The sequence below is a fragment of the Micropterus salmoides genome, unplaced genomic scaffold (assembly GCF_014851395.1).
Source record: "Micropterus salmoides isolate LMB-PRFRI ecotype aquatic unplaced genomic scaffold, ASM1485139v1 Ms_hic_scaffold_10, whole genome shotgun sequence".
Lineage (NCBI taxonomy): Eukaryota > Metazoa > Chordata > Actinopteri > Centrarchiformes > Centrarchidae > Micropterus > Micropterus salmoides.
Window position 1 is genome coordinate 32,102,939 of NW_024040041.1, and position 17,642 is coordinate 32,120,580.

General features: G+C 42.9%; 1 protein-coding gene across 3 annotated transcripts; it reads right to left on the reverse strand.

The window, feature by feature from the left end:
• Positions 1-6,781: 6,781 nt before the first annotated feature.
• LOC119896574 (serine protease 41-like) lies at positions 6,782-10,970 on the reverse strand. 3 transcript variants are annotated; one of them, XM_038710062.1, is made up of 4 exons: positions 10,707-10,970; positions 9,187-9,391; positions 8,885-8,982; positions 6,782-7,324 (listed from the first exon to the last, which is right to left on the reverse strand). In XM_038710062.1, exons 1-4 carry the CDS (start codon positions 10,800-10,802, stop codon positions 6,986-6,988), a joined length of 738 nt encoding a protein of 245 aa, XP_038565990.1. In that variant the 5' UTR covers positions 10,803-10,970; the 3' UTR covers positions 6,782-6,985. The 3 variants fall into 3 exon arrangements, with proteins under 3 accessions (XP_038565990.1, XP_038565989.1, XP_038565988.1); XM_038710061.1 differs by having other exon boundaries at positions 8,885-8,973; positions 9,187-9,440; XM_038710060.1 differs by having other exon boundaries at positions 9,187-9,440.
• Between the last annotated feature and the right edge of the window lie 6,672 nt (positions 10,971-17,642).

Here is a 17,642-nt window from a genome sequence, read left to right on the forward strand (position 1 = left end):
CAGGGGCAAGTTCGTCCGGTGGTCTGGTTGGTTAATATCGTGCCTTCTGTAAAAACTTTTCAACATTGGTGGCACCCTTGACGGATCTTCTGATGGGTTCAGCAAAGTTTGTTTGGTCTGCTTTCTGTCAGGTGGCATTTGACAATGTGAGAACTCTGTTGTGCGCTGCTCCTGTTCTTTCTGCCCCACGCCTGGACCAGCGTTTTAAATTGGAGGTTGACGCTAGTCATGTTGGGGCAGGTGCAGTTTTGTTGCAGGACTCAAAAACCAATGCCCTGTGGGGTTATGAGTGGGTTTCTTTGCCACAGGACAAATGCAGCAATGCTGATTATTTTGGCCTGTCATAACCATCAATAAGCCGAATAGTCATGGAAACGATTATTTACTTAGGCTACAGTTCAACACATTGTCACGCGTTTCATCGACTTCCCAACAACACCCTCCGTAATCCGACAGAAGCAAACACAGTTCATGCAAATAGCCGGCTTCACAGGAGTGGTAGGCGCATTTGATGGCGCTCATATAAAGAAACTTTTTTTATCTTTCATTTATTAAAGTGTAGGCCTATATCATAATGTATTCTCTTGAATATTCTTTATTGTTAAATGTGCGTTGAATATAAACTCCTTTCACCATTCAATGTGAATTTATCTGAGAATATCTATTCAGTGATTGGTCTTTGGCTACATCGTCATCCAAAATCCTGTTTGCAGCCCAGCAAAGTGTCATAAATCAGCACTAAGACAGATGTTCATATTAAACATGACCAACGTTTCAAATGATGAGGTAAAAGGATTTAAAAAGAAATCCGTGTGAGCCAAACCCTCAGATATCCCCCTGATCCAAACACTCTGTTTTGAACTGTTTTTTTTCTACTAATGGCTTGGTATCATTCCGAGCCGGATTTCCAAATATGGTCATTTGCTCCAGGCAGAAAAAGCTGGTCACGTCCACAAAGGAACATGCAGACCTATCCCTGCAGCAACCTGGTAAACACATTAGACAATGGCCAATCAGAATCCATCCATTTACACGTATGGCTGGACCGAGACACCGAGTCCTCCCTGCTCAGGAATGAACTGATCAGACAGCCTCAGGATTACTGTGAACAAATGAACTTGAATTGGGACAAGTTGAACCAGAAACGATGTCAGCACCATAAAGGCCAAATGTCACAGTTTTTTATCGCAATCCCTGTGCATCCATCGCTTTTAGAAGATGTACTTAGATCCTTTACTTAAGTAAAAGTAACAATACTACAGTGTAAAAATACTCCATAACAAGTCAATGTCGGGGACATAACTTTGACGATCATTCGACCATAGGCAAGACTTTACAATTCTGATTGGACTGTGTTAGTTGGGGCAACAGTCTAATCCAACAGACCTGCAGTAAATTCTCCTTTCTGACGGTTATGATGTTCAGTTTCTATTGAAAGACCTTTGGAGATGTGTTGATTCAACTGTTTGTGATTCCATTTGAACTGCTTTACTTTATACATTGAGGGGTTTTTGTAGCCTACCCTCATTGACATAAATGGGGTGGAAAAAATAATAGAAACATTATAAAGCAATCCTGACAGGTGTTTCTGTGAGGCTCAGATATGTCAGTCTCAAATTCTTCATTGCAGGTGTACAAAACCTATTCTACGGATCACACGTGATAAAACTCATATGCTGACATTTTTTGCTTCAGTTGCTGCAGTGAATATGGTGCAAACTACTATCACTTCTAACTATCACCCTCGGCTCTGGAGCATTATACCAAATTTATCAGACCAGTATGTATGATGCACATTTCACACACTCTACCTCTTTTTACAGACTGGGAAGGAAGGCAGACATCATCGTCAATTGGCAATTAATGGTAAATATGTAAACATTCTTTTTAAAGGTACAGTAGAAAACATATTTTGATGTTGCTACTTGTATTTAGGGTTTCTACTTGAAAAAAGTTTATTTTCTCATACTGTCAATTACTTTAGCACCTCTTTTCATGTCTATGAAGATTCTCAGTCATCCAGGTCATAGTTATCCAACGAAGGTTAAAATCAAGGGCAACTGGACTTGGTTGAAGATACTGGAAGACGTTTCATCCCTCATCCAAAGGACTTCTTCAGTTCTGACTGACTGGCAGGGAAACTCAGCTATTTAACCTCAGTAGGGTCGTTATCCCGGGTCATCGATACCGCTGGTTCATTAGTGTTCCTGGTTGCTGTGACGACAGTCGTTACAGTCGTTAAGACTACCTGTGGCCAAGACTGAACGACCATCGTTGGTATCTTCACCTGAGGTCAATAGGTTACGTTTGTTGAGTTTCCTGGGAAGTGATGAAAGGACAGCATTGTAAGTGGGGGATAAGTGGTGGCGTAGACCCCCTCCCCTGTTCAATGACGGCTTCTCAACCCTGGTGTAGATGCTTCCTTGACACCTCTTTCAAACCATCCATCTTCTCTGTCTAAAATGTGCACCTGGTGGTCCTCAAACGAGTGTCCTCTGTCCTTCAGATGTAAGTAGACTGCAGAGTCTTGACCTGAGGAGTTGGCCCTTCTGTGTTGAGCCATGCGTTTGTGTAGTGGTTGTTTAGTCTCCCCAATATACAGGTCTGTGCATTCCTCACTGCATTGGACCGCATACACTAGATTGCTTTTCTTGTGTTTGGGTGTGCGGTCTTTGGGGTGGACCAGCATCTGTCTTAGTGTGTTCTTGGGTTTAAAAAACACAGGGATGTTATGTTTGTTGAAAATCCTCCTGAGTTTCTCTGATACTCCAGACACGTATGGAATCACAATGTTGTTGCGTTTGACCTTCTTTTCCTCCTCCCCTGTAGTTTTGTTCTTCCTGGATCTTGTGGCTGTTTTCACAAAGGTCCATTTAGGGTATCCACAGGCTGTAAGTGCCCCCTTCAGTTGGTTCTGTTCCTCCTCTCTGGCTTGGGCGCTTGGGACCTTTGAAGAAGTCCTTTGGATGAGGGACGAAACGTCTTCCAGTATCTTCAACCAAGTCCAGTTGCCCTTGACTTTAAACTTCGTTGGACCTCTTTTCATCCTCTTTCTGAACACTTAGTTTTAGCTCCTGTCTCTTTAAGACCCCCTCCCTGAAAGCCCACTTCCTTTGACCAACTTCCCCAAGCACAGTAGAGGGACGGGGCCTATTTTCACCATGCTAAATCTGACTGAATCAAGGCCTGCTATGCAAGACTAGAGGTGTGTCTCAATTTGTACCCTTCCATATTTACACTTGTGATTTTGAGTGCATCAGTGCATTCACTCGATTTCAAATATTTGCAGTTTTACGAAAATTGATGGCGAATCGAAAATCTGCTCAGAAGTTTTCAGAGTTGAGAAGCTCACCAGCCGCTGGCGGGGGGGAGATAATCAGCCGGCCGGCCAGTCAACTTGCGTTTAAGCACACACCCCTGTGAAGCAAAAGCTCTAACTCCACAAAGCTAACATAGCTAATGCTACAACGTAAATTAATTAAAAAACAAATCAGTCTTGTTTCACATGGGAACTGAATGCCAGTCTCCTGGGTGAAAAGCAGCTAACTTACTATATACATCGACCCTACCCACCACCCCCGAAAAAAAAATTCAGGCTATTTATTTTTTAAGACGTGACCGTTTTTGTCATGTGTTCGCGTTGTACGGCCACTAGAGAGAGCTTCGCAGCATTAGTATTCCTGGTGTTGTTCACAGGAATATTGTGGAGATCAAGGGTGTCACTTTGTGTTGAAAAGTTGTGAGGACATATGGGCTCAGATTAGGGGTGTGAAGAGACACTTAGCTTGCGAGAAATCATGATATGCGATATTAGGTTCACGAGAACAAGACGAAAAGTTTCTTAAACAGCATTTTAAAGATATCCTCAGTGCTGAGATATTAGCGGAGGGGTCTGGGGGGACCTCCCCCAGGAAATTTTGATCATTGAACATTTGTCTATGAAGATTCTCAGTCATCCAGGTCATAGTTATCCAACGAAGGTTAAAATCAAGGGCAACTGGACTTGGTTGAAGATACTGGAAGACGTTTCGTCCCTCATCCAAAGGACTTCTTCAGTTCTGACTGACTGGCAGGGAAACTCAGCTATTTAACCTCAGTGGGTCGTTGGCCAGGGTCATCGATACCGCTGGTTCATCACTTCCCTGGAAACTCAACAAACGTAACCTATTGGCCTCAGGTGAAGATGCCAACAATGGTCGTTCAGTCTTGGTCACTGGTAGTCCTAACGACTGTAACGACTGTCGTCACAGCAACCAGGAACACCAATCCAACGAAGGTTACAATCAAGGGCAACTGGACTTGGTTGAAGATACTGGAAGACGTTTCGTCCCTCATCCAAAGGACTTCTTCAGTTCTGACTGACTGGCAGGGAAACTCAGCTATTTAACCTCAGTGGGTCGTTGGCCAGGGTCATCGATACCGCTGGTTCATCACTTCCCTGGAAACTCAACAAACGTAACCTATTGGCCTCAGGTGAAGATGCCAACGATGGTCGTTCAGTCTTGGTCACTGGTAGTCCTAACGACTGTAACGACTGTCGTCACAGCAACCAGGAACACCAATCCAACGAAGGTTACAATCAAGGGCAACTGGACTTGGTTGAAGATACTGGAAGACGTTTCGTCCCTCATCCAAAGGACTTCTTCAGTTCTGACTGACTGGCAGGGAAACTCAGCTATTTAACCTCAGTGGGTCGTTGGCCCGGGTCATCGATACCGCTGGTTCATCACTTCCCTGGAAACTCAACGTAACCTATTGGCCTCAGGTGAAGATGCCAACGATGGTCGTTCAGTAGGAACACCAACTGGCCAACGACCCTGCTGAGGTTAAATAGCTGAGTTTCCCTGCCAGTCAGTTGGATGGTGTTGGATCATTGAACACTTGATTTCCTGCATTCTGGTGAAATTTTCTGCACCTATTTATGGTGGAAATGTTTTTATTTATGTAAAAGGAAACACAAAATTCAGGTAGCAGGTGACATTTCCAAATATATAAATATAACAGAATCTGAGTCAGTGCAGCTCTCAGTCATTCTGTGCTGCTTTCAGGTCTGTTTCTCCTGTAGATCAACTTTTCTCATGTAATATCATCCCTGCTGAGGCAACACACGTGTAGGCACGATTTAGTCTTCCCTCCTCTTTTGTCATGTTCACAGGGAGAGAACGGAAAACTTGGCCAAATAGAAGTTGCTAAAGTTACTGATCGGTGTTGCACGTTTTGGGTCATCTTATAATCAGTAGCTTGTGTTTTTTTTTTTAGCTTAAGTTACTTTTTTTGGACAATGCACATTTGATTCTTCTATATTTTAATTGCACTACATGTTTTTTTATTGTGAAAATAAACCTTTCTAAGGGCATTTTCATTTGTTCAACTGCGAGCTATATTTCAGAATGTTCTTTTTAACAAATTACGCTTTAAAAAAGTGGTGGGGACAGCCATTTCAACCTGTGGTGGAGATTAGTCAAACACAGATTTGGGCTCTAAGCAGGAAAGGAAAGAAGGAATGAAGTGAAAAGAATAACCTTGGCTGTGAGGAGAGGAGGTGAAGTCCTCCCCTCTGTAAATAAAAAAAATAGGATAACAACATTGAATGAACCATAAGTGCAATGTGGGATTGAAACAGTGGACATAGCCGTAACACATAAGACACATTAGTCACTGCTAAAAGTGAATGGCTAAGCAGAACTTGTAAAGCAGTTAAGCTCTCCAGGACAAAACATATTTCTGGTGAAAAGCATCATCATAAGAACCACTAACTTCAGAAAAACATCCAGTTTTTCCTCAACAGATTAACTGAGTTAGAGGAAGAACGAGGTTTTGAAACAGAGGTAGCACAAACCTTTGGTGGGAAGCTTTGCTGGCATTTCTGTAGAGACTCCAGAAGAGGACTAGTAGTAGAAAAAAATCTTAGGAAAAAACAAAACAGGGTCAGTGTAGATATCAATGAAGATCTTTTGGCAATAATAGAACAAATGGAGAACAATACAATACAATAATAAAGAGACCATAGGAAAAATCATAGCAATCATTAGAATGTTTAAGAGGAAGTGCCTGGTTAGAGAGGACAGGGTGAACTGGCTGCTCCACAGAAGCTCATGGCAGGAGATGTGTTGGGAAACTGCGCCCACTGGTGGAACTGGTGGAACAGAAAAGGGCCCAGAACAGAAAAAGGTGTACAAGAGTCAGGGTCAGAGTCTAAGCCTGAAAAAAGAAAAAAAGAACACAACACGAGGTCATGCCCAATAAGCAGGTGGTTAGAAGAAGTGCTTGAGATTAGGGTTCAAATGACATCAAGATTTATATTAAAAATGTAATTATTATTATTATATTAATAATGAATAATAGAATATAACTTAAAGTTATATTCACCTCAGGGCACAACTCTTGAAACAAGACAAAACTGATTTACCTAATTCCTTTTCATTAAATATACTAAACTTTTGTCTGGAATTCTTTTTAAAAATGTAATGAATATTAATAGATAGTGTGTTAAAGGATTTGGAGTTCTATGTAGAAGAGGTCAGCAATATATTCATCCCAGCATGTATATACTGTCAGAGATTCAGTAGAGTGATAAGCATGGAGTCAGAGGGCAGGGGCTAGGCAGATGATACCAAATCCGAGCTCACAACTCTTCACAAGATGTCTTAAGGATCCAGTGGGGAACGGGCGTCTGATCAGAGAGAGAGCAAACCAGACAAAACAGAAATACACAAAGAAAAAAAAAAAAACAAACACTCACAGTTTGTCACATAGGAGGGGTCATTAAAGGGAGGCTGTGACATATACACAAGCATTTATTTAAAAAGTAAAGAAAAAGCACAAGAGTTAACTAACTAAAATTAGTTAGCGTCCATAATCCATGTTTTGATCTCCAGTGGTCACCAACAGAGTCAGAATCAAGTCATAGATTAGTTAATGCAGCTTTAAGCCTACAGGGTCTCTTAAATTCAAGCTTGTTGACATTACTTTGTGCTTGTTGCATCTATAAGAAGAGGTGGAGACACACAGAGAAGATGAGGAGATGGAAGATGAAGAAGGGGGAGTGAGCAGGAGCGCCCCCACTGGTAGTAGGTGTATTGGTGGCAGTTGTGCTGCTGGTGGTGAGAGTACTGGTGGCAGCTGTGGTGCTGCTGGTGTTGGAGGCTGGAGATAAGAACGTCCCCACTGTCTGAGCCAGGAAGGTCTGAAAGCGGCTGAGTTTGGTGAAGACCATCACTGGATCTGCTTGTGTTTGACTGGTGCTGTTGTTTTCAACTGACAACACTGCTGCCTGGAACCAAGAGCCGCCCTGCTTACACATCACTGGACCGCCAGCATCACCCTGAACAAACAAGCAAGACGGAAATGTTCAAGTCCAACTTCTCGTGAAACTACAGAAAGTAATGTTCTATTTTTCTAAGTTTCACCAAATGTGCTTTACAGACAATCCTTATGGCTGATAGGAATACTTAAAAGGGTCGTTTGTTTTTTTCACTGTCTCGCTAAGAGTGACATGAGACATTTGATACCTATCTCATGTTTGCTTCGTAAATGTAATGGCTAATTTAACTTGTGGCTATGGGATGAAAATCTGCCTTTTAGCTAAAACTGCCACAATTAAAGTGATGTTGATCGATGTTCATTGTCCCTTAAAAATAAACAGATTGGTAAAAATATAAATGCTGCTGATTAGAAGCGGCATTTCAAAAGCTCAAGTTACAATTTTACACTTGATTTTACATTCATGGCACAGCACACAAACTGTTTTGGGCTTCACCACCTAAACCTCATAATGGCAGGGACAACCCTGTTAGTATGACCTCAGAATCATTATTGATTGGATCATTCAAGTGGCCCTTTTTTTAGTTACTTAATTTATTGGTTTTGACAGTTATCTGTAGAAAGTAACATAAAAAATAAGTAACATGTTACGTATCAGCATATTCATTCACCCCTTTATGTATAATTACTAAGCATTTAATTTGTACATTAAAATCCAAAAGAAACCTCTCTTCAGTAGTAGTTTACATCCCTAACTTGCTTTACTAACATCAGCTCCTCCATGGTCACCACAATCCTTTCGTTTCCTAATAACCAGTTTTTCAGACTTATCTGAAAACTGAAAAATAATTTAACTATTAGGATGTACAAACAATCCCGGTTAGAGACTGTGGGATATATGGATCCTTCAAAATCCATCACACTGACAAAGAAACAACTCCTAGTTCATTGTTCTAACATCCACAAGCGGTAACTGCTATCACAACTAGAGACTGATGAGGTACAACAAGCCAGGACGACATGTCAGCAGGGAGATGTCTTCATCATCTCCACACTCAGACACCAAGTCCAGTAACAATTATAATGGCCGACATCCAAGAAAGAATCAGGTATGAGGAGCTGGACAGCACCAGGCCCTGACATGATCCATGTTCCATGAATGCCAGTATGCCGGCTGCTGGAAGTCCCAAGGTCAAAATGGAAGACACCTCCTAAGGTAGTTGAGAATGACCGAGCCAAGATCCTGTGGGACTTCAAGATCCAGACTGACAAACTGGTGATGGCTAACCAACCAGATATCATGTGATGATAGACAAACTGCAGAATAAAGCAGTAGTGATGTAGCAATACTATGCGATTGCAACATCAAGTAAAAGGTGAGAGGGGAAAGCATATACTCATGCATATACAGTATGTCTGAACATGGACGAGAAGTCTCACAAAAATAGCTATAATCTAAAGCTTCAGAGCAGCTATTAAATGGAGCTTGTTTTGAGATTGTTCTCTCAACTGTTGATTCAAAGGTCAAGAATAAAAGTTCTAATGTTAAAGGATCCACAAACACCTTGATAAAATAGAAAGCCACATGAAAGTAGAATAAGCTCCTGCTCTCATTACTCACCTGCCCCAGTGTGAAAGAGCTCGTACAAATGCTGTCACTTGTTGATGCGTTTCCACAGTTTACCACCGAGGTCTGGACCTCCTGCAGAACTTGTTCCACTAGAGTTTGGAAAAATAAAAAAATGACTTAAAGTGAAACATCTGAATCAAGCCTAGATAGCAAGAACCTAAACTAAATGGGCAAACGTACTTTTACCAATTTGTTAGTGCCATAACAAATGTGCGATGACCTCAGTGTTTAATCTAAAGAGGTGAAATGATGCAGAGTTAGCATTACTGTGTCAAACTGTGTTATGGACTCACCCCCTCCTTGCCCGGCGCTCCAGCCAGCAGCCCAGCACGTCGAGCCCACAGTGAAGGTTTGTCCGTTGTCCAGGCAGATGGGCTGGATGTAGTTGAACAGGGTGGGTCTGGTTGCCAGACGCAGCACTGCTACATTAGACCCAGTGAAGTGGCTCAGAGTGACATTTGTCACATTTAATGTCACCTCAAAGAGGTTGGATCCATTCTGATTCAAACGACCCAAAACAACAGTCCATTCAGACGGTATGGGTGAACTGTGGGAGATGAAATAACTAATAAGGACTGAGGAGAACTCAAAACGTTAAAATCTCTGGTTAGTTTAAAACAAGGACTGAACCTTGGACTGTTTCTCATTAACAATAACCTGTTGTTTAGACTCAAACCAACAACATGTTAGTCCTTCTCTCAACATTGTCTAACTTCCTATCTGTGGCTCAGTCACTTACTGTAGGTTTTATCAGACAAACCAGAATCGTACAATTATTGGGGATTATTTTGAGCAGCGGATGAATCAACATTTGGTGCTCTAGTGAGTATTTTGGGGCAGCAGGGCAGTGTATGTGTGACCGAGATTAATCTAAAGTGTGTGTGTTCATGGTGACTCTGAAATTATACTTTCCATTAGGACATTCCGGGATTTGTGTCTATGAACATCTGTGATCTTATGCTTCTCCATTCCAATGGGAAGTGGAGTTCTTAAGGTCACAGTGTTAGGGAGCAGTCTTCCTGCTTTAAATTTTATGTTGGCATCTGCTCAGGGCCAGATGTCTGATATTGCCCTAGGTGGTACACTGACCCAGCTGAGTTTTTGTTTTCATGTACTCCTCTGTGTTTTCTCCTTTAAAAAAATCAACCATATGACAAGGGTTTGCTTCAATTCTGCACTGGGAAATATATGATTTCCATGACAACAGCATGTTTATGTTAAAAGTGAATGGGCTGAGCTTGGCTTTCCAGATTGAAATATCTCAGCAACTCTTGGATGGATTGGCATGTTATTTGGTTCAGACATTCACGGTTCCCAGAGGTAACAACAAACAAACTTAATTCAACTTTGGGCATGTTCTTTCTTTTCCTCTAACACCACCAGCAGGTCAAACTTCCCACTTATCTTGTGCACAGTTTCTCAACATCTAGTAGATGAACGGATATTTACATTCCCCAGAGGACAGTTCTTAAAAACTTCCTGTGTCAGATAACATACTGCAAAAGAAAGAACTTTCGCATAAGCCTCAATTTTACTTTGTGTTTAGTGCTAATGCTAGCTTGCTAAAATGCTAAAATAAAATGGTGCACATAGCATTATTACTGGCTAAACATCAGCATGTTAGCATTATCATTGCGAGCATGGTAGCATCTTGATGTTAGCGTTTAGCTCAAAGTACAATGTCTCAGAGCTGCTGGCTGTTGACTTGAAAGTCTTGTTCCTATTGAGTGTTTTTAAAAAATCCTTCTGTTCTTAAATGGCTCAACCATTAAACAGAATTATGCCATCCATTATATCACTGCAGGTGTCTCACCTTGAGAAGCAGTTGGCGCTGCTCAAAACAAAGTCCAAAGCCACCAGAGTCCCACCACACGCATGACTTCCATTGTTCCGTAGGCTCGCCATCCATGGCCAAACACCAGCTGTCGCCAATTTGCTTCCTCTCAGAATATGTGAATTCAGTGGGGCTTGGCCACAGACTACAGCTGGAAAGAAAAGCAAAAGGTAGACAATCAAATCCAAAGTGTAAAGCCTTATAATCTCAGACCAGATACTGTTGATCCAGCATTACGTCATGTTGTTTAGTCAACCTTTGTACAACCTACATAACCTTATTATATTTATAGTGGAGAGGCAGGCTGAATGTTTGAGGACATTTGGACAAAATGATACAAAACACATCTGGGATATTTCATCCTGATGAAAAAGTGCAGCAATAAAGAATAGACAGTCTTTGGTTTGAATATTTTCATCATTGTAAAATTCATACAGCTTCAATGAAGAGCTGGAACAAGCTGTTACATAATATATATGAAACTGTTATACTGTGTGGAAGAAAAATATAAAATGTTCAAGCCTTCCAAAATGAAATGTAGGTTGAGTAATCAAAGTCTGGGCATGACAGGCACTTACGTGGGGATGTTGTTGTTAGAGCGAGAGCTGTTGAAGTAAGGGTGGTTGGAGCGAGAGCTGTTGAAGTGAGGGTGGTTGGGGTGAGGCTGGTTGAAGTGAGGCTGGTTGGAGCATGGGTTGTTGAACTGAGGATTGTTGGGGCGAAGCTGGTGGAAGTGAGGGTTGATGGAGCGAGGCTGGTTGAAGTGAGGGTGGCTGGAGCTCGAGTTGTTGAACTAAGGGTGGCTGGAGCTTGTGCTGTTGAATTGAGGGTGGTTGGAGCTTGGGTTGTTGAAGTAATGCTGGTTGGAGCTGGGGTTGTTGGAGTGAGGGTTGTTGGAGTGAGGCTGGTTGGAGCTGGGGTTGTTGAAGTGAGGCTGGTTGGAGCTGGGCTTGTTGAAGTGAGGGTTGTTGGAGCTGGGCTTGTTGAAGTGAGGGTTGTTGGAGTGAGGCTGGTTGGAGCTGTGGTTGTTGAAGTGAGAGTTGTTGGAGCTGGGGTTGTTGAAGTGAGGGTGGTTGGAGCTTGGGTTGTTGAAGTGAGGGTGGTTGTTGAAGTGAAGGTGGTTGGAGCTTGGGTTGTTGAAGTGAGGCTGGTTGTTGAAGTGAGGCTGGTTGGAGCTTGGGTTGTTGAAGTGAGGGTGGTTGTTGAAGTGAGGCTGGTTGGAGCTTGGGTTGTTGGAGTGAGGCTGGTTGGAGCTTGGGTTGTTGAAGTGAGGGTGGTTGTTGAAGTGAAGGTGGTTGGAGCTTGGGTTGTTGGAGTGAGGCTGGTTGTTGAAGTGAGGCTGGTTGGAGCTTGGGTTGTTGAAGTGAGGGTGGTTGTTGAAGTGAAGGTGGTTGGAGCTTGGGTTGTTGAAGTGAGGGTGGTTGTTGAAGTGAAGGTGGTTGGAGCTTGGGTTGTTGGAGTGAGGCTGGTTGTTGAAGTGAGGCTGGTTGGAGCTTGGGTTGTTGGAGTGAGGCTGGTTGTTGAAGTGAAGCTGGTTGGAGCTTGGGTTGTTGAAGTGAGGGTGGTTGAAGTGAGAGTTGTTGGAGCTGTGGTTGTTGAAGTGAGAGTTGTTGGAGCTGGGGTTGTTGAAGTGAGGGTGGTCGGAGCTTGGGTTGTTGAAGTGAGGGTGGTTGTTGAAGTGAAGGTGGTTGGAGCTTGGGTTGTTGGAGCTGGGGTTGTTGAAGTGAGGGTGGTTGGAGCTTGGGTTGTTGAAGTGAGGGTGGTTGTTGAAGTGAAGGTGGTTGGAGCTTGGGTTGTTGAAGTGAGGGTTGTTGGAGCTGGGGTTGTTGAAGTGAGGGTGGTTGGAGCTGGGGTTGTTGGAGTGAGGGTGGTTGTTGAAGTGAAGGTGGTTGGAGCTTGGGTTGTTGAAGTGAGGGTTGTTGGAGCTGGGGTTGTTGAAGTGAGGGTGGTTGGAGCTGGGGTTGTTGGAGCGAGGGTGGTTGTTGGAGGGAGGCTGGTTGAAGTGAGGGTTGTTGAATTGAGGGTTGTCGTAGTAAAGCTGGTTGAAGAGAGGATGGTTGGAGCAAGGATTGTTGGAAGAGGTGGCACCACAAGACAGCTGACACTGAGGTCACTGTCAGTCCCATTGGACATGAAGGTGACGAAGCCTGGCTGGTTTCTGGTGGTCTGGTTGTTGATCCACGACTGATACTGGGAAACTCTGGTGAACAATGCTGGGAAATTAGGCTGAGGAAAAAAAGTCAAAATACTTACTCCATCCTGGATCCAGCGACCACCCTGCTTGCTCACCAGTGGATCTCCAATATACAACTTTAAAGAGAGAAACATTTAGGAGAAGGAATCTTTGCAGAAGGTCAAATCTGAATCATACAAAGGCGTAAAATTGATCACCTGATAGGAGATCTCCTCTCCATCATTTACCCTGCCGCACAACATGCTGCTTGTGAGACTGCCATTTGTGTAGTCACAATCACACTGTCTGTTCCCCAGAATCAGCAGCTCCACCTCCGTTAGGTTTTCTGGGATTAGAAGTGCCTCTAAAGAGAAACAAATTCAGTTTAGTAAACAACACAAGTGATGAAATGTGTGTAGCCCACACAGTCTATTCCAATTTTATTACAGGACTGTCATAGCATACCTCTTTACATCTGATTATAGCTTTGTAAGGAAGGTGAATTGTGAGGGCATACGGAGTGCAGAGAGGCCAAACTATCTTATTGTATAGCTATATTGTTACTGTTATTCTGAGCTGAATCTCCCATGCATCCTTAGCAGCGTTAGCCCTTATTTTTTCTTTTGTTACCATGTACCATGTACAGTGGGTACGGAAAGTATTCAGACCCCTTTAAATTTTTCACTCTTTGTTTCATTGCAGCCATTTTCCAAAAATCAAAAAAGTTCATTTTATTTCTCAGTAATGTACACTCAGCACCCCATCTTGACAGAAAAAAACAGAAATGTAGAAATTTTTGCAAATTTATTAAAAAAGAAAAACTGAAATATCACATGGTCATAAGTATTCAGACCCTTTGCCGTGAAACTCATATTTAACTCAGGTGCTGTCTATTTCTTCTGATCATCCTTGAGATGGTTCTACACCTTCATTTGAGTCCAGCTGTGTTTGATTATACTGATTGGACTTGATTAGGAAAGCCACACACCTGTCTATATAAGACCTTACAGCTCACAGTGCATGTCAGAGCAAATGAGAATCATGAGGTCAAAGGAACTGCCTGAAGAGCTCAGAGACAGAATTGTGGCAAGGCACAGATCTGGCCAAGGTTACAAAAAAATTTCTGCTGCACTTAAGGTTCCTAAGAGCACAGTGGCCTCCATAATCCTCAAATGGAAGACGTTTGGGACGACCAGAACCCTTCCTAGAGCTGGCCGTCCGGCCAAACTGAGCTATCGGGGGAGAAGAGCCTTGGTGAGAGAGGTAAAGAAGAACCCAAAGGTCACTGTGGCTGAGCTCCAGAGATGCAGTCGGGAGATGGGAGAAAGTTGTAGTAAGTCAACCATCACTGCAGCAATCCACCAGTCGGGGCTTTATGGCAGAGTGGCCCGACGGAAGCCTCTCCTCAGTGCAAGACACATGAAAGCCCGCATGGATTTTGCTAAAAAACACCTGAAGGACTCCAAGATGGTGATAAATAAGATCCTCTGGTCTGATGAGACCAAGATAGAACTTTTTGGCCTTAATTCTAAGCGGTATGTGTGGAGAAAACCAGGCACTGCTCATCACCTGTCCAATACAGTCTCAACAGTGAAGCATGGTGGTGGCAGCATCATGCTGTGGGGGTGTTTTTCAGCTGCAGGGACAGGACGACTGGTTGCAATCGAGGGAAAGATGAATGCGGCCAAGTACAGGGATATCCTGGACGAAAACCTTTTCCAGAGTGCTCTGGACCTCAGACTGGGCCGAAGGTTTACCTTCCAACAAGACAATGACCCTAAGCACACCGCTAAAATAACGAAGGAGTGGCTTCACAACAACTCCGTGGCTGTTCTTGAATGGCCCAGCCAGAGCCCTGACTTAAACCCAATTGAGCATCTCTGGAGAGACCTGAAAATGGCTGTCCACCAACGTTTACCATCCAACCTGACAGAACTGGAGAGGATCTGCAAGGAGGAATGGCAGAGGATACCCAAATCCAGATGTGAAAAACTTGTTGCATCTTTCCCAAAACGACTCATGGCTGTATTAGATCAAAAGGGTGCTTCTACTAAATACTGAGCAAAGGGTCTGAATACTTATGACCATGTGATATTTCAGTTTTTCTTTTTTAATAAATTTGCAAAAATTTCTACATTTCTGTTTTTTTTCTGTCAAGATGGGGTGCTGAGTGTACATTACTGAGAAATAAAATGAACTTTTTTGATTTTTGGAAAATGGCTGCAATGAAACAAAGAGTGAAAAATTTAAAGGGGTCTGAATACTTTCCGTACCCACTGTATGTCACTAGTATGCTAATTAAGCCTAAACAAAAACTTTTTTTTGGTCCGGCCCTTGCGGTGTCTGCTTGGAGAAATTCTGGCCCTTGAACAAAAAGTAGTTGAGGACCCCTGGTCTAAAATAACTATGTAGTATTAGGTTGTAAAGTGCGTGGAATGGAATTTTACATGAGTTTTCTTTGTTTTGTTTTTAACCCAAATATTGACGTTGTATTTTTTTAGTGCTAAATAGACCCACCTCCAAGGTCTGTCCTGCCGTTAAGCCAGGCTACAGTGCCATTGTTGAAGGTGCTGCCTTGAGCTGCCAGGCAGACAGGCTGGATGTAGTTTGTGAAATTTACCGGCGAGGAGAGCTCCACGAGGCAGATGTCATTGTCAGAACTTAAACTGCTATAGTTGGGATGAATGATGATCTGTGTTACCGTCCGAGACACTTGATTGGGGTTTGATTCCTGTTGATTCTGGAGACCCAGAACCACAGTCAGATTGTTTGTGTCTGTGCTGAGGTAATGACAAGAGAAACAAAACAATGCAAATACATCAAAAGCAGAACTGTAGTCAAGAGTACTTTAGCAGACACTAAGTCCATTTTAAGAACACGTCTAGTCTAGTTTGTATGGAGATTGATAGATGTGGGAAAAAGGAGCAGTTATTCGTACACTGGCAACCTGGCTCTGGCTAAATAGAGCCCAGGCTTAGGATTTGTTTAGGGCCAATATTAGCATAATTTCAGATAATAGTATCATATATAGCTTACCACTAATATAATATCAATTCCAGTTAGAACAGTTCCATTATGGTACGTTCTTCTCATTCATTAAATCCTTGTGCAAGAAAATGGTCTACATGGTGGTTAGTCTCTAATTTGTTGATGCTTAGTGCTAACTTGTCGATAATAATAGCCAGTTATGCGTAACAAAATTAAAATTTTGAAAGTTTGCTGTAGTACCCGTCAACCTTTTTTTTTAATGTCCCGCCCCATCCAGGTTGTGATTGGTTGGTTTGCGAAAAGTGACATTGTTGAGCAACTTTATGCACCCGATCTTCTCTCTACTCTGCCTCCGCTACTTGTGAGCCTAACGTACAATAAAGATCTTCACGTAAAAGCTGAATGGGAATTGGACAGCAGATATATAACGTTCTCCAATAACAGCCAACACAAACCTTTGCAATTGCCCTTATACATAGGGGTTTATATGACACCTCAACAGCTTCTACAGTAGGTACTAGAGCCAGGGCTGTAGAGGCCTATAAAATAATGAGGTCCGTATTTATGTCATACTGCACATTTTTGGCAACTCTCTCACCCTGTGTGTGTTGAACGCTCCGTTTTAGCTACGGAGTGAAGCATCTCACTTCGATCGTTATAGGGAGTTACACATGCGCAGTACCTAGTTAAGGACTAATAGCCAATCAGAAGCAGAGTAGCCGGGAACCAGGGCTTTGGTTCAACTGTACATGTTCCCCAACCAGCTTCACAACCCAGACTGGAGCAAGAGTGGTAAATTTGTAAGGAATTGATCTTTCACTTGTAACATTTTAACTGTCTCTACATCACAGTAACTTGTATATAACCTGTATATTGGGGAGACTAAACAACCACTACACAAACGCATGGCTCAACACAGAAGGGCCAACTCCTCAGGTCAAGACTCTGCAGTCTACTTACATCTGAAGGACAGAGGACACTCGTTTGAGGACCACCAGGTGCACATTTTAGACAGAGAAGATGGATGGTTTGAAAGAGGTGTCAAGGAAGCATCTACACCAGGGTTGAGAAGCCGTCATTGAACAGGGGAGGGGGTCTACGCCACCACTTATCCCCCACTTACAATGCTGTCCTTTCATCACTTCCCAGGAAACTCAACAAAGGTAACCTATTGGCCTCAGGTGAAGATGCCAACGATGGTCGTTCAGTCTTGGCCACAGGTAGTTTTAACGACTGTAACGACTGTCGTCACAGCAACAAGGAACACTAACGAACCAGCGGTATCGATGATCCTGGCAAACGACAACACTGAGGTTAAAAAGCTGAGTTTCCCTGCCTTTAACCTTCGTTGGATCACAGTAACAGCTTTATGTCAGCGTTATGATATTACAGCCTAACAATTTGACAGCAGCAGCTGTTTGCGCTATCGATTTTAACGGATTGGTTCACTATTATCTGAATCCGCATGTACGCATCGATCTTCCACCCAGCACCCACCCAAACTAATTATTTTATCAGATTTAGAGATATGCACCTCTATGGATCTTTAACCCTACCGTTACATTAGATCCTGACCAATCCTGGCGGCACGTAAGGAGACAGCAAATAGACTTACAGTTTGTTTAAAAACCCAAAGGCTGACAGAACAAATGAGCTCAGATATCTGTGTGATTGGAGCCTCCTTTGGAAAGTGTACCTATGCTCTGACAGCAAGTCAAAACTCTGCAAGAAGAGGGTGGTGAGGATCTGCCGGA

Coding starts and splice junctions, on each gene's coding strand:
- LOC119896574 (XM_038710060.1), bottom strand. CDS start 10,798: ATGGCGAGCCTACGGAACAATGGAAGTCATGCGTGTGGTGGGACTCTG. Junction 8,983..9,186: donor GAGCGCCGGGCAAGGAGGGG/GTGAGTCCATAA, acceptor TCCAAACTCTAG/TGGAACAAGTTCTGCAGGAG. Junction 7,325..8,884: donor GCTCTTTCACACTGGGGCAG/GTGAGTAATGAG, acceptor TTGTTTGTTCAG/GGTGATGCTGGCGGTCCAGT.